Genomic DNA, 22,563 nt, shown 5'->3' with positions numbered 1-22,563 from the left:
AAATGTAAAAATGTCAAAGATGACTAAAGTAACTATAGAAAAATTTTTTTTGAATGTTAATTATTATTAAGATAATGATGTCTAATTGGCAAAAATAAGAGTAAGAAATTTAGGCAATTGAATCTCAGGAAAGACTATTGGCTATAACATTATACAAACTGGGTTCTGAATTATCCAGTTTGGTTATCAATTTTCCTTAATAATCTTAAAGTTGCCAAGTTTCTTCACCTTTTCTTTTGTAGCTCTGTTTAAAATGATACAGAAATTTCTTTTCCAAGGGTCATCTGTGGTTAGAGGAGATTTGGTTTTCCTTTATGAAGGGTTTTGTTATAATTCAAAATTGATTATAAATTTGAAAGTTGAAATTCCTTTGTATATTTTGAGCCAAACAGATTGCAAGGCATTAAAAAAAAACAAAAGAAAAAAATGACCTTAGTCTTAAAACTGAAGTCAATTTATCTTATGAGATGACTCAGAAGCTACTAAGGGGTGGCCGCCTTATCAGTCCAAAAATTGTCTGAAAAACATCCTAAAAGAATCTTTTAGTGATTGCCCAATGTTGAGTGGAAGGAAAATATTTTTGATCACTTAGATTTGGGCATCAATTTTTTCAGTTTATACCTAAAATTATTCAAAATTCCATTTTTATAGAAAAATAATATAATTTCATTTAATTATATCACAATATGTAACTTACTTAAATGGAAGATTATTTCTTACATGTAATATATGCAAATTACCAACTCTAAAGCATTGAATATTATGAAGTAAAATATTAAGAATAAACTAATGTGAATTAAGAATTAATTGAACAAAGGCTTGAACAAGTCAAATATGTACTGCGTTACATAATTAAATTCCACATTTATAATGCATTTTCTGCAAACATTTTTAGAAACTAGGCCTGCAGTTCATGGCTACACATATTTTTCAGGGCTACTTTAAAAGCAATATCTGAAAAATAAAATCCTAACATATTTACGCTGTATAGGTTTTTTAAATAGTATTTTTGGAGGGTCTGACAAACAGAGAAACTTTAGAAATAAGCAAGCAATTTGACTTTTTGCTCACTGTGTTCTTATATGTTAGTCATATCATTATATGTTCTTGTATGTTAATCTTATATGTTAATCAGAAGATAATTTTAAATGGATTGACATAATGTCACTTCAAGTGGAATTTCCAATTTTTAACATTTAAAAATGTTTTAGTTTACACATATCTGATCAAAATTGTCTCTCATCATTTCTGAAACTCTAAATTGGATTAATTAATTAGTGTACTGCCAACTAGACACTTATCCCAATATTCCTATTTTCTCTGCTACTTTCCTAATCATCTGATTTCATTTATGAAATTGCCTTTTACATTCTGGACTCATTTAAAAAACATAATAATTAAACACTGTGTCATTGATTTTGGAATGGCTGTCTTCTTTCACAAAGTGAAGTTTTATGACATATTCACTAATCCACAGTATAATATTAATTTAATTTTTGAAACATGGAGAAATAAAAATGGGTTACTAATAATTCCTGTCTGGAGAAATAAAAATAGGTTACTAATGATTCCTGTCTATAAAAAATTCACCTAGAAATGGAATACAAGGTAGACATTACATTAAAAATATTACTAAATACCACAAGCTGAGATAAACAATGAGATGTACTATGTTTGAGATAGAGTATTGGAGATGTGCATGTTTCTCTGAATGTAAATGATGTTACAGTGTTAATTTAATGGATTATTTGATAAGAGTAATTTTATCTCTAATCAATGGGCTTGAGAATAAATGAATGTATTTTAATGGTATGTCACACTCTCCTATCTGACTATGAGGTCCCATCAAGGGACTATGGAGAACTGGTAGTGCATGCGGTAGCTGGGAACCTGCAAGTCCTGCAGAATAGGACTGGGAGAGAAAGATTCTCTCTTTGGATACTTTATTTCCTCTTGTATGCCCTATTCCAAGAAGTTCAAATTTATGTTTGTTTGGCAAAAAGAAAATTACTTGTAAATTCTAATTTGTACTTATACAACTAAAGCAAATAATGACAAGAATCTACTTCATTTAGATAAAAATTTACTACTTTTACCTAAAATATAAAGATTGCTATAGGGAAAGGATTTTTACTATCAAATTAGTGCAGTTATAACATAAACTCTTAATACTCAGCTTGACCCTTACCATAAGGCATCTAGTTAAATCAATCACCTAGGTCCTCAAGGACCTGCTTGTACAGGTTCCGACACAGCAAGGGAATCCAAGAGTTTGCATACTAGCAACTGAGGATATTCTACTAATATTAATACTTCCCTATTCAGAAGTCAATTTTCCTCCAATTATAATTTAAGATATTAAAGCCAATTTAAATTATTTTACAGAAAAGTACTAATCTAAGAGATTACCCACTGATAATATAGAGTACATTTATTAACAGCCATATCTGTACTTTCTGTATTAATAACCTGGGAAGGACAGGGTCTTCAAAGGAATCCTTAAGCTATGAAAATGTGCTTATTCTTTTACATTTGGGGAAGTTATTTTTAATAGTTTGGGCATCAAAGTATTTGCCTGATGGTGTCATAATGGTGAACCAATGTTTTAACTGGAAAAAGCCTTCCCCTTGAAAAAGCTATTTATGTGTATGGAAAAAATATTTGACTGGAAGTCAAAGGTCTGGATTCTAATTTTTGTACCACTATTAATTAGCAGAGGGGCCCTGAGCTAAGAAGTTTTCAGGGCTTTTTTTCCCTCAACCTTAAAATGCAGAATTAGAATAGATGATCTCTAAAGGCCCCATAGAAACACAAAAACAAAAACAAAAACAAAACTCATGATTCTGTTATTTCTAGCATTACCCTTAAGTATAAAGACTAGATTATTATAAATAGCAATAAATATTTGAAGTGTCAGGGGAGGGATATAAGCATGTGCTTCTAAGGCACAAACCACCTTTATCGAAGAGCAGGAGAAACTTACTGATAATCATGCTTTCCAGAGAAAAAGGAAAAGCTAGTTAAAGGTAAAAATACTCCATCAAACAATGATGCTCTTTGTTCAGATCAAAGGTCAACAGGGAGAATAAAAAAGCTGCACGTATCAATTAAAAGGTCTGGTAGAGATTTATTCATTCAACAAGTATTTATTAAACACCTACAAAGGCACTCTTCTAGGTGGCTGATCATATCAGTGAACAAAGCAGATAAAGATCATTGCCCTTCGCTTAGGATTTTCCAAGCTTCGCAGACTTGTAATTAATAGGAGAAACAATTTTCTGGAAAAATTGTTTTCCACATCACTCCACTAATCTGAAAGAAATAGAATGTTTTCTTCACCAAATGGCAAGTATCAATGACAACTCAAAGAAAATAATATTTTAATCTGGTGCCTTCCCTCAGAAGTCCTATTACATCATCCCTATTTGATAGAACATACAAGGTTATGATGAAAATCAAGGTTTTGCTTATTTATTTATTTATTTATATTGGAGCATATTGATATACAATCTTATATTGGTTTCAAGTGTACAATACAGTGATTCCACAGTTATCCACATTATTAAATCCTCACCCCGACTAGTGCAGTTACTATCTGTCAACACAGGAAGATGTTATCAAGGCTTTGCTTTTAAGTATTTTTTTCCAAATATAACACAAGATAAACTGAGTGGTACAGCTAGTACTCTGACATATGGAAACTACATTTTTAGGCATAAATTCTCACTTCTATGTGTTTCAGTTATCTGCCTACAATGAATGGTGTAATCCAAAATGGAAGGAATAAAAATATATACAAAGCCAGAAAATCAAAATTTGGTGATTATGTGAATGGAAAAAAAAAAACCTTTAATAGAAATACAACCCAAGTGTCCAGCTCATTTCTTCCAAGCAGTCTTTTATAGAAAAGATCACATCATTTAGAAGCATAATACATTTTAGAATGAATGTCATTCGATCTTAAAGGATTTTATTTTTCATTATGTCAATAATTATTCATTAAATTTTAAACTTATTCCTTTCTAAAAGAGAGATTTTGCTTTACTCTTTGCCCTTTCTGCTCTTGGAAAGTTACAGTCTGCCTCTTTTTATTTGATCTTTCAAAAACCCATAGTGTTTTATCTCAGCTCTCTAAGAATTAGAAGGAACCACCTCTTTCTCTTTCTTTACCTTAGTTGAAGGGAGATTGCTCAGTCCTATGTTTTCCTTCTCTGAAACTCCCAGATCCCTGCAATGGAACTGTTTTATGAATAATTTACTCGTCCTGAAACTACTGGTGATAAGAACCATTTTAAGCTATAACTTCCTTTAATATATATGATTAAACTATACATTTAAATGACACATTCCTGAAATGTTTATTATTTCTAACATTTTAAATGATTTCTAGAAAACATATAAATGTGATTTATCAACAACAGAATATTCTCTATTTCTTGAGATTACTCTGTACTCTCCTTTCTTTGCCAAGTAAATTTTTACTAACCCTCCAAGGGCCAGTTTAAATGTCACTTCCTCTTTAAAGAATCTCTATAGGCTCCTTTCCCTAGATTTCCTTAGCACTTTGTTTGTAGCATTATAGAGGATTCAGTTACTGCAGCATAATGTGTGCCTTGATAGGAAAGAAACCCACCTCAGAGGAAAGAACACAAAACCATATCAAAGCAAGTAATTACCTTCACGTCAAGGTAACTAATCCTTAAAATAAAACTGGAGTTTCTAATAATCCTTAAAATTGATATAGCAATATATAAATCATCTTATATCTTATTTTAAATACTTCAACATGGCTTCAGAAACTCTTTAAATCTTAGTCTTTAAGAGCAAATTGGTAATAAAGAAAATTTTAAATCATTTAAAAATAAGTCTCTTTAAAATGCCAATCACTTAAGCATTTTCTATATGCTACATTTTATGAGCACAATTTAGAACAAGTCAATGATGAAGAGAATAATAGTACTAGCTTCTTTAGAATGGATAAATGAAACATTAGGACATTTCACACTTCTGACAAGTTAGGAGTCTCAGGTATGTTCTAAAACATACAATTACACAGGACTTACCTAATTAAAGTAACAACGTTTTTAAGGGCAAAATATTCAAGTGAAATTTGCTTTGAATTTGGAAAAAAAATAAAATCTTTTTAGATGACTGAGAGAAATACATAATTACCAAGTTTAAGAAAATATGAACTTACAAAACAATTTAAAAACAGGAACACTCTCTTAAAAAACGAGTTCTTACTTCACAAAGCCACTTGTTTAACAAGTTCTATATTGTAAAATTATAATAAAATATGACTCACAGAATTTTATTTGAATATGCCTTTTTGACATATTTTATAGCAGGAAGTTTTACATTTTTAGAGATTACTATGCCAATTTCCTTATTTTTATGTAAAAGATAACCATAGATCAAATTTCTTAATTACCATTTTCATTTTCTTACAGCCATAATAACATCCGGCTACACTAACATCTTCTAGAGTAAAGGCAGGTACACATACTTCATTCTTACAACCAACTGACGATAAATAAATTGCCCAACCTAGCACTTCTTCCTTGCCCCCTCCCCCCACTCTCTGCACCTGTGCTACCATTCACTTAATGTAGAATTCTTTACCCCTGCTACCACTGAACCATGAAAAGCTGAAAAGGCAGTGGTATTTCAGGTAAGCAAGTTAATTTGCATTTAAAGCACTAATTAGCATGTGCTCTTGAGTCACTGGACTAAAATAAATGAGACAATGGAAATAAAATTAATTCAGCAAGCTCTCTCCTTTCTTGAACAGAGAGTTTTGATAATATACGTTGTCTTCAGTCCATTTATCTGTGTTTTTAAGTCAAATGCCAAAAGGGAATAGGTGATGGGTGAGGAATGGTGGCAAATGGATGTGGTATTTTATTAGAAGAATATTATCATTATAATCAGACTGTTCTTTATAATGTGAAAACTTAGAATGAAATTCCTGCGGAAGGGAAAGGAGGAGTTAGCACATTCTAAGAGAGTATGGAGAGTTGCAGCCAAACAGCTGGCTCACTGACTGAGTGAATGCACAACATTGGTGGAACACTCTGAAAACTAGCAACAGATGTAATCAAGTTTGGTTCTTGTGCATAAAATCTCACCTGACCAAGTTGTGTGTCTTGTGTGAGATAAGTAGTATCTATTGATATTGTAAAGAGTAAGCCACAGTAATGCCACGGTATATTTGGTTGTCTAGTGAGAAAATGCTTTTGAAATATGTACAGAGAGGAAAATTCTTGCTCAAACAGGATAAATTATATCTTCCAGAGGACCTAATAGGAGTAGGTAAGGAACAAAGTGTTGGATAGTCCAAGAAGATACTGAGCTATAATTACAACGTCTGTATCAACATATAAGATAATTTTAATTCAGATGACTAATAAAGCCTTTTACTCTCTCCTACTGTTTTCAGGATTCTCTTACTATTTCTGGGATAACAGGGTTGAAATTGTTTCTCAGGTCAGGCAGTTTTAGAGAGCAGCAGTAGTTAGTAACCACTATGGTATAAAAGATTGCCAGATTAATCAACAAAAAGAAGGACAAAAAACACACGATCATCTCCATAGATACTGAAAAAGCATTCAACAAAATTCAACATCCATTCATAATAAAAACTCTCAACAAAATGGGAATAGAAGGCAAGTATCTCAACATAATAAAGGCCATATAGGACAAACCCACAGCCAACATCATACTTAACAGCGAGAAGCAGAAAGCTTTTCCTTTAAGATCAGGAACAAGACAAGGATGCCCACTCTCCCCACTTTTATTCAACATAGTTCTGGAAGTCCTAGCCACAGCAATCAGAATAAACAAAGAAATAAAAGGCATCCAGATTGGCAAGGAAGAAGTCAAACTGTCTGTAATTGCAGATGACATGATATTGTACATAAAAAACCCTAAAGAATCCACTCCAAAATTACTAGATCTAATATCTGAATTCAGAAAAGCTGTGGGACACAAAATTCACACAGAAATCTGTGGCATTCCTATACACTAACGATGAACTAGCAGAATGAAATCAGGAAAACAATTCCATTCACGATTGCATCAAAAAGAATAAAATATGTAGAAATAAACCTAACGAAGGAAGTTAAACACTTATACTCTGAAAACTTAAAGACACTGAGAGAAATTAAAGAAGAAACCAATAAATGGAAACACAACCTGTGCTCATGGATAGGAAGAATTAATATTGTCAAAATGGCCATCCTTACTAAAGCAATCTACAGATTCAATGCAATCCCTATCAAAATATCAACAGCGTTCTTCAATGAACTAGAGCAAATAGTTCTAAAATTCATATGGAACCACAAAAGACCCTGAATAGCCAAAGCAATCCTGAGAAGGAAGAATAAAGTGGGGGGAATTATGCTCCCTGACTTTAAGCTCTACTACAAAGTCCCAGTAATCAAGACAATTTGGTACTGGCATAAGAACAGACCCATAGACAAATGGAACAGACTAGAGAGCCCAGATATAAACCCAAGCATATATGACCAATTAATATATGATAAAGGAGCCATGGATATACAGTGGGGAAATGAAAGCCTCTTCAACAGATGGTGTTGGCAAAACTGGACAGCTACATGCAAGAGAATGAAACTGGATCATTGTCTAACCCCATACACAAAAGTAAACTCAAAATGGATCAAAGACCTGAATGTAAGTTATGAAACCATACAAATCTTAGAAAAAAACATAGGCAAAAATCTCTTGGACATAAACATGAGCAACTTCTTCATGAACATATATCCCCGGGCAAGGGAAACAAAAGCAAAAATGAACAAGTCGCATTAAATCAAACTAAAAAGTTTCTGTACAGCAAAGAACCCATCAGTAGAACAAAAAGACATCCTACAGTATGGGAGAATATATTCATAAATTACATATCTGATAAGGGGTTGACATCCAAATTATATAAAGAGTTCAAGACCTCAACAAACAAAAAGCAAATAAACCAATTAAAAAATGGTCAGAGGATCTGAACAGACACTTCTCCAAAGAAGAAATTCAGATGGTCAACAGGCACAAGAAAAGACACTCCACATCACTAATCATCAGAGAAATGCAAATTAAAACCCCAATGAGATATCACCTTACACCAGTTAGGATGGCCAACATTTAAAAGACAAATAACAACAAATGTCGGCGAGGATGTGGAGAAAGGGGAACCCTCGTACACTGCTGGTGGGAATGTAAAATATTTCAATCCCTGTGGAAAGCTGAATGGAGGTTCCTCAAAAAACTTAAAATAGAAATACTATTTGACCCAGGAATTCTACTCCTAGTAATTTACCCTAAGTATGCAGGAGCCCAGTTTGAAAAAGACATATGCACCCCTGTGTTTATCGCAGCACTATTTACAATAGCCAAGAAATGGAAACAACTTAAGTGTCCATCAGTAGATGCATAGATAAAGAAGATATGGTACATATACACAATGGAATATTATTCAGCCATAAGAAGAAAACAAATCCTACCATTTGCAACAACATGGATGGAGCTAGGGGGTATTATGCTTAGTGAAATAAGCCTGGTGGAGAAAGACAAGTATCAAATGATTTCACTCATTTGTGGAGTATAAGAACAAAGAAAAAACTGAAGGAACAAAACAGCAGCAGAATCACAGAAGCCAAGAATGGACTAAGTTACCAAAGGGAAAGGGACTGGGGAGGATGGGTAGGAAGGGAGGGATAAGGGGGAAAAAGGGTCATTACAATTAGCATGTATAATGTAGGGGGGGACACGGGGAAGGCAATATAACACAGAGAAGTAGTAATTTTATAGCATCTTACTATACTGATGGATAGTGACTGTAATGGGTATGTGGGGGGACTTGATGAAGAGGGGAGTCTAGTAACCATAATGTTGTTCATGTAATGTACATTAATGATAGCAAAAAAAAAACAACGATGCCAGATTAATTTTTGTATGATATGGCAAAAAAAAAGTGTGATAATTTACGGATCATTTTCTGAAGCACATCCTGGGTCATGAGAACTGCCAACAGCTACATACAGCAGCTCACCTCTCGTAGAGCATCTGTCCTATATAGTGCTGGGTTTATGCATGGGACCCTAGTGTTTTGGCTGAAATATATCCAAAAAGCTATAATCCTCAGGTCTTAGAAACAACACGTTTTAGCTTGCATGTTGTTTTTTTCCCATTAAAAAAGACTAAGCATTAGTAAGAACATTAAGCATTCTGCTTTCTTACTATATACTGTCTTCAGCACACTACCTTTGGTCCACAAATCTGTAAGGAAATGGTTATTTGCCAAAAAGTGATGTGATTCCTCAACATTTAGGCTATAACACAAGGTACAAAATGATGTATAGCCAGGAAAAATACTGATTATCTTTAGTAATTATATTAACTACATAAAGATCAAACATCTACCTTACTGGGTCTCATGCAGATGTGGCTTTAGATGATTTAATCTTTCTTTGATGTTTTTGATGCACTGTTTTGAGCAGACACAGGGAATAAGACAGAGGTCTGTGACATGAAAATTATTCTAGAATCTTTTAAGGGAAAACTTCTCCATGAATTTTAGAAAATGATAAATATGGCAGGTTATAAATATTTATTTATAGTCCTAGAAAGGTAATAAAAATATGTTCACTATATGATTTTACCCAAAGCATAAAATTTTTAAAACTAAGTATTTCTTTTTACTCATTCTGTGTCCATGTTTACGTTAATTCAATTCTCTTTACTATACATGATTTTCCTATATAGATTTTTGTTCTCTGTTTTGCTACTCTATATTTCACTTAGAAGTAATTTTTCTTAATTAACTTTCATGAAGTCATGTGCTATCAATAATAAATAATACTGAGATTATTTTGAAAAATCATTACAGAGTATTGCGACTTCTATATTTTATTTCAGCCATCTTTCATATAGTAAGAATGTTCACATATTTTACTTTTCATAGTTCCATAAGCTGCTTCATGAGTTTTCTGTAGAAAAGTAATGAAGCATAAATTATGTATCAAATCAATTTTGTCCAAGTTAGTTTACAATTCATATATCTTAATTTGTTTAGTTTCTTTTCTATTTTTCATGAAAATCTTCATCAGACATCACTAACACCCCAGTGGATAAGACAGTCTTGATTAACACATTTTAATTCCAACTAGTATTAAACTAATTTAGCTCACAAAATGACATACTTGTTCTGGCATATTCTGTTGATAAGCATAAACATGTAGTTTATCTCCCATATATCACAGATATCCTACCATCATCAACAGTTAATTAAAACAACTCATATAAAATAACCAAAGTATTAACAGATCCAGTTTCCTATGTTATTTTGGCAAAGCTAATCCAATTCAGCAGAGAGTTAGAAGCAGTTTGATTCTTTTGGTATGGATTTAGTTTAAGCATCAAAATTGCTCACTTACATTATGGGCCTTTTCAAGAAGAGAAGACTATTTCAAGCCTTCATAACCATGTATTAGATATCGGTATGGTACAATGGACTTGTAAATTGTGAATGGGGACCATACTGTCTGCTGGTCTAACAAACTACAAACATTCAGATAACATTATATAAAAAACTTTAATAATTTGTTTTAGATCAATATGTATTCACAAATACACACAGACACATTTTGTTTTGTTTTGTTGCCTGTGAGAGAAGCAGCTAGAACTCATCTCTGTGCTGTCTCCTCCTATTCACTGAAGTCACAAGGACAGATCAACACACTGAGTGTATTAAAAAAAACACTATGGGTATGAAAATAAATATTTGAGATTTATAATTTAGGATAAAGTATCAGGCTCACTCAATCAACAAAGAAGCTATAACAATACTTTCTAAAAACCATTTTTTATTTTTTCATTAAAGAATGCAAAAGTATTCCCCTCTTTTCCTTTTCTCTATTTCATATTCACACTTCCATGTAAACCTGTTCCAGATGAGAGTATGGGAGACAGGTACTTTAATTTACTTAAATGTACCATTGCAAAAAAGCATGCTGCTTTGTTCTTACCCATCTGATAGCTTTATATGTTAAGTTTCTACTGATCAAGTAGTGGCCTTTTCAAGTTCACATGCAGCTATAACATTTGTTAAAGAAATTATCTGATACAAGTAGCAGATTATATATATTTTTACTTTCCTTAGAAATGAATGATACTCTCATATTCACTTGGTTACTTACCTGTAAACACATGAAGTCTATATTTAAAGTTACTCATGTCTGAACTATACTGAACAGTCTTTCTACAGAACAGATTTTTACAGAAATTATTGATGCATCAAAAAGTCTGTTTTAAAACAAGAGCTTACAAATAAATACAGAAATATACAAATAAACCAACAGTTTACTAATGTGACTAATGCTGAAAAGTTTAAGATATAGATTACAAGAATGACAGACAACAGGTAGTATTCATACTTGTAGGTATTCTAAGTAATTAATCATATTTCACTCTTTCTTGATAAGCATCCTACCATGCACAAGGAGTCCCTGATTACTCTATTCCCTGGCATCTTATCTCATACTCAAGATCAGAGCTGATTGCTGGGTGTAGTGGATGGTATCTGGCAATAGCCCGTCCTCTTTTCTCACAGGTGCCAGCAGAGCTGTGTTCTCTGTCCCTCAGTGGAGCTGAACAGTTTCTAATAGTTAACAATTCATTCTTGGAGAATTTCTTTGACCTCTCCTACTTCTCCCTCCAGCCACTGCCTCATTTCTCTTTCCCTTTAGAGCAAAACTCTTAGAAAGAGTTGGACATACTCTTTGCCTCCAATTTTCTTCTGGTTTATCCTGAATCTACTTTTATCCCCCTCACTCCATTGGAACTGGCCTTACCAGGGCCATCAGTGAGCTCCTTGCTAAATCCAGTGGTTAACTGTCAGTCCTCAACTAATATGAATTATCAGCAACATTTGACACAGTTGATCAGTCCTCTCCTCCTTGAAACATTTTTTCAGTCTTCCAGGATCCCACATAGAGGTTTTCTTCCTCTATCATGGGCTGCTCCTTATTCTACTTTGCCGGTTCTTCCTCATCTGTCCTCATCTGCCTGACTTTGTAACACTGGAGTGTCCCGGAATCATTCCTGTGTCTGTCTACACTCACTATCTTGCAGATGTCATCTAGGCTCACAGCTTTAAATATTACCCATATGCTAATAACCTAAATGACATTAGCCCAAGCTTCAACCATTAAACTCCAGATTCTGTTTTCGTGTTTCCTACTCAACATCTCTTGGATATCTAATAGCCATCTCAATCTTAACAAGTTCAAAATTAAGCTGCTGACATTTTCCCTCATATCTCCTCCTGAAGTTTTACTTACATTAGTAAATGTCAACTCCATTCTTCCAGTAAACATGCCAAAAGCCATGAAGAAAACAAACCCTTGATTTCTTTTTCTCTTAGAGCACATATCCAAACCATTGCCAAAATCTGTTGACTCTAGCTTCAAAATAGATCCAGAGTCCAGTCACTTCCCATCACTATTACCACCTTAGTCCAGGACATAATAACCTCTTGTCAAAATCTGTAATGATATCCAAAATGGTGTTCCTGTTTCTACCCTTCCATTGTATATACTAATCTCAACATAGAAGTCAGAATGACCCTGTTAAAACCCTCCACTAAGAGGAAAACCCCAAATCCCTAACATAACCAAGAAAGTTCTACTTGATATGGCTTTCTATCACATACGCTTACTACCTATTTTCCCCAGCTGACACCCCCTTTGAGCAGTGCAGACCCTTCTGTCGTCCCTGGAAAAAGCAAGTCATGCTTTGACCTCACGGGCTTTACACCTGCTTGTCCCTCACCCTAAAACACTTTCCCCAGATACCACACCTGCTTATTCCATCACTTCCTTCAGGTCTTCACTCAAATAGCATCTTTTCAATGAGTCCTTCTCTGGCCACTCAATCCCAAACTTCTACAACACTGATGTTTTCCTTTTCTATTTCCTTTTTCTCCCCACTCCTTACCATGGCCTAACATATCATATATTTAAAAAATAATTATTTATTTTGTTCACTGTTTCCCTTAATAGACTCTATGTTCTATGTGGCAAAGATTTCTACTTGTCTTGTTCACTACAGTAAATCTAGCACAGTGGGGATTAATAAATATTTGTTACTGACTCTCATCAGCACTCTTAGCCAGTGGTTCTCAAATTTTACCTTGTCAGACTCACCTGTTAAAAACAAAACAAACAATAACAACAGCCACAACAAAACACAAAGATTTCCAGTCCTATGTGCCCCACTCCAGGAATTCTGATATACCTGGAGCTGGGTGACCCCAGGACTCTCATGTAAGCAGGGCAATTGGAGAAACATTGTTCTTGGTCCTTGCCCTCGGGATTTCTTAAAGGCTGTCTAGTGGTGATCATATTCATATTGAGTGGAAGTAGGTAAATAATGGTGTATGGCTAAATGTGGCCCACCACTTGTTTTTGTAAATAAAGTTCTACTGGAACAGCCATGCTCATTAGTTTACACAGTGTTTATGGCTGCTTTTACACTACAACAACAAAGTTGAATAGTTGTGACTCCAAAGGCTTCAAAGCCTAAAATATTTAACATCTGGCTTTTTACAGAAAAAGTTTGTCAACCCCTGATATAGATATAAGATAAATTATTCTAGAATACCGGCTAGTGATCAGCTATTTTTAAAAAAGCTGAAGGTGTACTAACGTATACTTAAGACAAACCTATCCCACTTATAGAGGAAATTTGTAATACATTTAATACACCATCCCAAAGGATGGTGACCATTTTGTTTCACAACCAACATTAAATAAAAAATGAAAATTGTGTTATTAAGTGTCTTTGCATATTTGCAATTTGCTATACATTTTTATTCCAAGGGGCTATAATAAAAATTGAAGCACCCTAGGAAGAATTTTCAATAAGATAGTTTCAAAAGAAAAACTACAATTTCAAATTAGCTGAAAAATAGATAAGCTCTTATCATAGATGTAATTTTAAAATCTGCTATTTTATTGCTTCACACTAAATATGTTGACACCTTTGGCTAGCAGAAGCAGCATGGAAGTAAAGAGGAAAACAATATTGGTCTAAGATGGCCAAGTTAACTTTTTCCTAAATGCTCACTGTGATAGGCAATGAAAAAAATTAAGAGTTTCCAATAGGAAACTGTTTCATTCCACCTAAATGGAAAACCCATTTAAGACTCTGAACCCCTGATACCAAATTCTCTGCTCTGTGTCCATCTATTCACCTCTGTAGGGTCTTCAGTTATTTGAAACAGCAATTTTTTAAAAAGCTTACTTAGTTGCTCAAGCTGAGCAGTTTTAATTTGTTCCAATAGTTAAGGCCAGAAAAACTATTACCACAACTGCAGGAAAGCATTATCAAGCCAGCAGCTGTCAGCCACCTTTATTTTTTAGGCTGCTTTTATCTTTTTTCTAGAGAAAGACTTGTTCTATTTTTGATACTTAGAATTTCTGTTCTTCAAAGATTCAAAATTACATTTCAAAAAATATTAAACTTAATTTCTTAGTACTTGAACTTTGATAAATAAGAAACCATCCTCACCTCCACTCTCCAAATTCTGGTGTATTTAATTCTGAGAAATACTGTTTTAAATGTCTGAATTTTAAAAACTATATATATATCTTGATAATGTTAGATGCTATAGTTCAGAAAGCCAATTCTACTTGAGATTTTCAGTACCCTACTTGTAAGACTAAGACATACTAATATTTTGGTTCATTACCTAAGATCAAAGGTATTATCTACAACTTCTGAGGAGATGTAAAAGGAGTTTCTCCTTATTTTCAAAGACTAATTTCTGAGACAGCTATGGTCAGGAAGGATAAGAGGAAAGGCAAACCACTGGGAGTGAAGACAATACAAAGATTAACAGCAAAAGGAAATTGAGAAGGTGTGTAGATTATTTAACTGTATGTACCAATAAAGGGTAAAATAGGTGCTATTGATAATAGAAGCTTGTATTCTAAAAATCTGAATAGGAACAGCAGAGCTGTTAAGTATACTTAGTTATGAAGGTATCTTCAAAATATTAAGACATATTTCTAGAAATAAGTTAAATAAATAGCAACCTCCAGAAATATTTAACCAGGGCTTATAAAAACATTTTTCATTTTCCTTTTATACTTCAAATGTTAGATTAAATAATTATTTTTCTTACTTTTGATTCTTTTTCTTTTAAAATATCAAGAACATTGTATTACTCTGAGCTTAGTTTTTGTGTTCATTGCTTTATCAATGCCATTTATATTGAGCCTTTTCTAGTCAATAACAACATCATGAGGAAAAGGGAAGGTTTTCTTTCTATTTTTTTGTTCTTATTGCATTATTACTATGTCAAAACATTAGGTCAGCTTGCTACAGTGCAGTCCTGCTAAAAATACAACCTTGGAAAATATATCCTGAACAAGCAAAGACATCTGCAAACCACCACTAGATGGCAAAGCAGCTTTATCACTGCTAACACCATGCTTGCGAAGCAAATACAGGACTTAAAAATCTGCTGCAACCTATTTTCTACCAGATCAGTTTTGATCAATTCAGATTTTAAAATATGGGTGTCCATCTCAGTATGAAACTAAATTACTTGGTATACTTTATCTTCAGCAAGTATTTATAATCTCATTCATGTCAAAGCTTTACATTTACAACCTAACATCAATATATTAGTTTTCAATAGTTTCAGTTATAAAAACTGAAGATCCAGTGACAAGAATACAGCATGTGTATCAAGATAAAAATCAAAACAAAGCTTAATACATGGTAAAAATGAAAGTGAGGCTATAAGACTTCAAAATCAAATATTTACTAGTATGTCCCATACTAATTATATATTCAAAGGTGTCTACATTAGCCCCATTAAAAGATTATATTGTTATTATTTAATAATAGATATGAATGGGCTTAGAGTGATAAGAAATTAGATATAATTTTCTTCTTAAAAATGTTCTTATGGTAAAGAGCAGGAAGCAGGAAAAAATATTTTCACCACCCTCAAAAATTTTTTGAATAAGAAAATATACATTACTTTAATGTACTATAAGTTATAGTAAATTTATAGAGAAGCATTCCTATTACTCATAGACTTTCATAAGGGGACAGTTAATAGTCTTAATTTTTTTTTAATTCAAAAGCTTGAGGAGAAACAGGCCTTAGAGAACTTTAATAGTTTGAGTTTTTCCATATTTTAGAGAGGCTTTTCTAGGGGAGACTGAACTTATTTAAGCCTGTTGAATAGGAGAAAAGAGTATTTGGGATTAGCTGGAATGGTCTCCTTGGATAAAGAGGGCTGACATGTATCAAATGCAAACATATCTAAAACTTTTTCTACCTCCTATCTTTTCTAACTCAGATAAAGGCATTAGAATTTTCCAGAAGCCCCAGGTAGGAACCTCAGAATCATCCTTGATTCCTCCAACTCTTTCCCTCTACCTGTGATTTAATCAATCCCCTCAGCCCTATCAAACATAAATTAGTTACTTCTTCCTTCCTAATCTTACTGCCACTGCTCTTCAGTAGGTCCACTAGATCTCTTCACTGGGTTAATAAAATAGCCAGCCAGCTGATACCCCTGAATCCAGTCTCTTTAGCGGGTTCTGTTACCTGTGTTCTTAAGCTTTCAAGTGTTAGTGGGTTTTTAGAATTTGGTTATGTACCTTCTGGCTCTCTCATTCTGTACTTCTCCCTGGACAATTAATCTACATTTGTGGATTCAAGTGCTGTTATTGTGATGATGACCCTGTAAATTTTATCTTAGCCTAGATCCCTATCTTAGGTTTAAGACTGTACATTCACTGGCCTCAGGAATATCTCCAATTGGAGGTGCCACAGGAACCTCAACTGTGCCACCTCAAAATTACTCCTCATTTTCTGTGGTCTCTCTCTCTGAAAATGAAACCTCCATCTATCCGCCCAGGTTAGAATCAGAAACCAGGATATTATTCTTCAATTCTTTTACTCATACCCCCCACCCCAGTTATTTGTTTCTCAGATCTGTTCATCTTCTTCCACACTCACTGCCACTTTGTTAGTTTAGGCCATCATTAAATCCCACCTGCATTACTATACCAGCCACCTAAATTGTCTCAGCACCTTCAGACTTGTCTCTCTACAATCCTGGCTATGCACTATAATGCGAGTGATTTTTTTAAATGTAAGTATTAATGCCTCACCCCTGCTTATCACTGCCCTTAAGATCAAGTCAAACTATTATGAACCTACAAGACTTCTCCTAGTTCCTCTGGAGTCTCATCTCTAGTCACTGCCCCTTTAGGAATTAAATTCTGTTTTTTAAAAAATATTTGGTCCCTCTTCTTTACCCTCTGGGTCTTTGCAAAATTTTTCCCCTTCTTTCTGTAATATTCTTTCCCTCTCTCCCTGCCTCCTTTGCCTAACTCATCTTCAGATGCCAGATTGGATTTCATTTATTATTTTGACAATATTTCCCTGACAATGATGCTCCCAAGATTGGGTTTGGTGCCATTCTGATTTGTTTTAAGAGCACACCCTACCATTCAATACAGCCGTTTTCTTCTAGTACTGTAATTGTCTTTTCTCTGTCTCAGTCACCACAATGTAAGTTTTTTGAGGGCAGGATTTTGTATACAGTTGTTATCATAGGTGCCTAAGAAAGCCTGAATCCACTCTATAGTTTCAATTCAGGTCTCTGCCCTTCTTAAAGATCTCTAAGAGCCCCTACATGCCCACTGAAAAAAGACAAATTCCTAACATGGCATATAAGGCCTTTCTCAGTTTGCTAGAGTACACCTTCCAATTTCATTTCCAGGAGCTCCTGCCTGCCCTCCCTCTACTTTCTGTTCAGATTACTCTGAACCCCTCTGCACAGGTAATTCTGATGCCTTCACCTTTTTGTTCATCCTGTTCCCACTTTCTGGAATATCATTCTTCTGCTTGTTTTCCAAACTACTCTTAGCTCCAATTTAGACAGGCTTACTAGTTCTTTCTTCTAGGTCACCAAGAACTTTATGCTTTTCTCTGTTACAGCACATATCTTAATGTATTACAGTTATTTTATTTTTAGTAATGTCTCCCTGTCTAAACAAGGCATTTCAGGAAGGTACACATTACACATACTCACTTTAGATGCTCATCACAGTGCCTGGCATCTAGCAGTAGTCAAATATTTATCACATTGGAATAATAAAAACAAAATTAACTATTTCAACTACTCTTACCAAGCCTCAGGAAGAAGACAGGCAAGGGGAGAATGATTCATTTTATAAAATGTGAAAATGAAAATGTATGGATTTATATATCTTTGCTTAACCCTAGAAAGAATCTGGCTTCCTTCCCAACCTATCCCTTCTTTTTAAAAATGCCGCTTAGAGAGTGTCTATGAACGTTTGTAAGTAAATAAACTCTTCTGATTTACTACCTAAGACCAATCTATCCTTAGCAAGAGAAATAAGAGCATGAGGAAAAAAAAACCTAGAAATATTTTATGAATAATGAATAAATATGAACTTTAAAAGGTAAATTCAATGGTTTAAGTCCAGAAAGCCTTGATTTGAATCTCAGCCCCGTCCCTTTCTGACTTTGTGCAAATGGCTTATCTATCAAGCCTTGGTTTTTCCATCTGTGCAATGAGAATGATAATAACATGTACTTCCACCTAGGATGACTGTAAGAATTAAGAGTTTATATATATAAAACCTTTGGATTAAAGAATGGTATACATTAAGCAGTTGGCTATGGTTATCTTTAAGGATGATGATGATTGTTTGATTAATAATCATAGTTATAAGTTCCTAGACTATAAGAAAGGGCTCTCAAGACAGAATGTGAGCTCTAAAAGACTTTTGAATATTTTAGACCACTTGGGTATTAATACACCCAGATAAATAAGGCAGATAAATAAGCATGTCCTAAAGAACTTTACATTTCAGAATTGGTGCTAGGTTCTGATTAAGACCTTTTTATTCAATCGCTGTACTATGGAAAGTTACATATAATGTTTTCTCCATTTTCATATCTGCAAGTATATTGATCTACCTTGTAATGATGATATGCATTAAGTAACAAATGATTATCAAGGACTTCGAAAATATAAAACACTGAAGTGATAAATTAGGTTTTAAGTACCTTATGTCATTCACTATCAAAATAGAATAACAATTAATTCCTGTAATGCCTTCCAACTCCAGTTCTTAACTCCTAAATTCTTCCAAATTTTTTCAAATAATGTTATAAAAGAACTATGTAGTAAAAAAATAAACTTCAGAATCTATGTTGGTTTGGATTAGAAAATTCAGACTTAAAAGTGGATGCCATAAAATTAAAAAGTGCTATATTGTAATTCTAAAATCATTATCACCACTGTTAAAATAAATGGTCTTGTTGAAAATTTAAAATACTAACATTATTAAATGTTATATAATGCAATGATATTAATAAAAAATACAGCTTAAAAGCCGCAAAGATGATTTTTCCAACATTTTGATACTGCCTTTAAGCTTGATACATGAATATGTTACGATTTAGCCATATTTTGGAAGTACAGCCAAATCTTGATTATCTTTAGTCTATAGAGATATGGATAACAAGGATAGTTAAAATCCATACTTCATTCCAGAACCCCATCTTCAGCTTCTTTTCCCACAAAATCTTTACCACAGTTAACTTAATGGGCTAATTTGCATTTCAACTCCTTTTCTTTCTTACTTGAACAATAAAATGGCAAAATAAATAAGTGAATAAACATTTAACAACAAATAAAACCAGGAAGGAAGAGCTCATCTAGTCACTTAGGTAACCAGTCTGCATAATCAAGAGTTGGCTGCACAGCATTATGTTTACCTTCAGAATTCAAATAGTCTCTTTCTCCTTCACATCTTTAAATAAAATCAAACAGGAGTTCCTATGCCTTAAGAGTCCTCGTCAGAGTTTCTCTGAGTACCTGAAAGAACCCTGGTGGTACAGGACCTACTGGCATGCCATCTCCTGGGGGAATGTTTCCTAGCACTGGGCTGGGAGCTGCTGCAGCGCTCTGCAAAGAATAAAGGAGAAACAAACCTTTATCATTACAGAGAAGGCACAAAACCAAAGACTAATGATAACAGATTGTAGGAAGGGAAGCTTTTCATTCCTGTGAACAGATGTTGGTAATGTACTCCCCCCCACCTCCAGAGGTAAACTAAGATATGGCAGTTAGCTTAGTATATGACTGTTATTTGGTTTAAACAGGTCTCTTAAAACTTTTTGAAGTTACAGAAGTTAAACAAGATGGTATATTTGAATAATACACAAAAGGGAAATAATAATATGACAAAATGATATAAGTTTAAATACTTTAAGGCAGAGGTATCTGAAATAGCAATATCAACTGATAGATAAATATGTAGGTAATAAGTCTGCAAATGGTGGTTGTAGCATTGGAGAAAGAACTCCCTTTTTTTAGATGATGCTTTTTCTGTGTCCTAAACAAGTGTAATTAATTTTCTGCCTGTAGATGGCAATAATCACATCATTCAGTTTTTGACGTACTATAATCAGTAGCCAAAATAGAACTGATAGTAAAAATAGGGTGGCAAGGATGAGAAAGTCACTAGGAGACTGAGTAAGAAAAAAGAATGAGATTTGAAGAGATTAGTCTCACATAAGCAGATTATGTAAAATCAGGTTGAAAAATTCAAAGTCTACTTTACTCGCAAATTATTTCATAGAATCCTAGAGCTTCATGAAATAGGAGTATGAAAAACTTTGGGTTTGACTCTGTAAGTAAATCAAAGTTTTAAACTTAATTCTTCATAGAGCAGTAGTCACATACAACTATTCTACAACCATGCATTTCATCCCTCAGCCTGGTGTGACATATTACAGGTACTAAAGAACAGTCAAGAAGGGACCAGAGACATGTGAAGATACCTCAGGATGAACCTGACCCTTCTGCTATGAAAAGAACTCAAAACTAATCCTGTATCTAGTGTATCTGCTGCACAGTCCTCACCTATGTATTAGTGCATTCATTCATGCATTAATGTTCCATTAGAGGATGTAATATCTCAGTATATTTGTAGCATACATTTCCCTGTATATAAAGTGGTAAAAATACTAAAACATGTTTAATCAATAGTACTGGCAGTTATTAATAATGAAGGCCAATGATTTTGGTATTTCCAGGGGAAATCTAGATTTAAATTCAGCTATCTAAAATGTAACTTACCTATAAATGCCAAAATTCTCACCTTTTGATAAAGCATACACATATAAAATGTAAAAAAGTATTTCTTAAACATTAAGATAAACACGAATTTCTTATTTTATCTTAAGCAAAGACATGCAATTTCATTATTATATATTAATTGAATGCTTACCATTCACCAGGTATTTTTCTATATTGTTTTATATATCAGCACTCATGTTTTTTTAAAAAATGAAAGGCAAATTGCTTTTTCATTTTAACTATGCTCGTATAAAACTTTTAAAACACAATATTAGAGTAAGAGGAAAATTTACCACCAAACATTTATCCTCTTTTAATTTAAATATATACAATTACAGCCAATTCTACAGAGAAAGATTTGGTCTACATCCTTTGACAGTCAATTACTAACATGGGGAAATTGCTTTTAGTACTAAATCTTGACATAGGATGTCACTATTGCTCTAATTAATTATAGAATAGAAACCTGTTTTTTTAATTTTAAAAAAGGCTTACATAAAAAAGAGACAAGTTTGTAAACCATATTCACCTAATACTTTTATAGACATGTATACTATAATGAGCAAGTTTACAAAAACAAAACAGAATTCCGTGAATTACTGCAACTTCTTAGTGTAATTAGAAGATGCTATTTCTCCCTCAATTCTAGTTGGCTAGAAAGAAAATAAGATTTTGTCTACCCAAAGGAAAAAAAAATGTTTGTCCGCATCTAAAACTAAAATTCAACAAGTAAAGATGCTGGGCTATCATTGGCTCCTTTATTTTTTCCTTTTTGGGGGGACTACATTGTTTAATGGCATAAAATGTATTAGCTTTCTTTTCTTCAAAGTTCTACATTGTATGTGTTTCCTATGGGTTTCCTTCAGCTACATTTAGAAGTGTAACAAAAGAAGTGATTCAGGTGAAGATTTAAGCGAGTTAAATCTTCAAAATGCCTTCCAAGTTTTTATTTTATAAATTCAATTAAAATATACATCACCAAGGACTCTTTGGAGCTCTGCAATACAGTACTTAACACAATAGGAAAAAAAATCCTTGCCTTTTTGAAGTTAATGTTCTAGTGATGGAAGAAAGACAGTGATAAGTGCTCTGGAGAAAAAAAAGCAGGGAATAGAGAATTCCCCATCAAGGGGTTGGGATTCTAATTCTAAATAGGATAGTCAGGGATGAATGAATGAATCAAACAAACTAATGGACCGGGTTATGGTGACTGATTTAAACATGCCTTTCACCCTGTTGTTGAGATTGTCTTCCTACATTTCAAGATATACCAAATTCTCAGAGTTTGCATCTCTTCCCTCACAGTGATAGAAGACTTTTGTGGAAATACTTCTTTCTTAATAATCATA

General features: G+C 33.5%; 1 protein-coding gene across 10 annotated transcripts in view; it reads right to left on the bottom strand.

Annotated features, from left to right (window-relative positions):
* SSBP2 (single stranded DNA binding protein 2) overlaps positions 1–22,563 on the bottom strand; it is a 295,394-nt gene that overhangs the window by 60,049 nt on the left and 212,782 nt on the right. For 6 of the 10 annotated variants that reach the window (XM_036914200.2, XM_036914196.2, XM_036914197.2 and 3 more), the window contains exon 5: positions 19,949–20,038. The exons of the other annotated variants lie outside the window; for them this stretch is intronic. In XM_036914200.2, coding sequence (XP_036770095.1) covers positions 19,949–20,038 — 90 coding nt within the window. The remainder of the gene's footprint in view (positions 1–19,948; positions 20,039–22,563) is intronic. 10 annotated transcript variants of the gene reach the window in all.

The sequence above is a fragment of the Manis pentadactyla genome, chromosome 2, assembly GCF_030020395.1.
Source record: "Manis pentadactyla isolate mManPen7 chromosome 2, mManPen7.hap1, whole genome shotgun sequence".
In the NCBI taxonomy this organism is placed as follows: domain Eukaryota; kingdom Metazoa; phylum Chordata; class Mammalia; order Pholidota; family Manidae; genus Manis; species Manis pentadactyla.
Note: the sequence above shows the minus strand (reverse complement) of the source record. Positions and strands in the feature narration are given on the sequence as shown.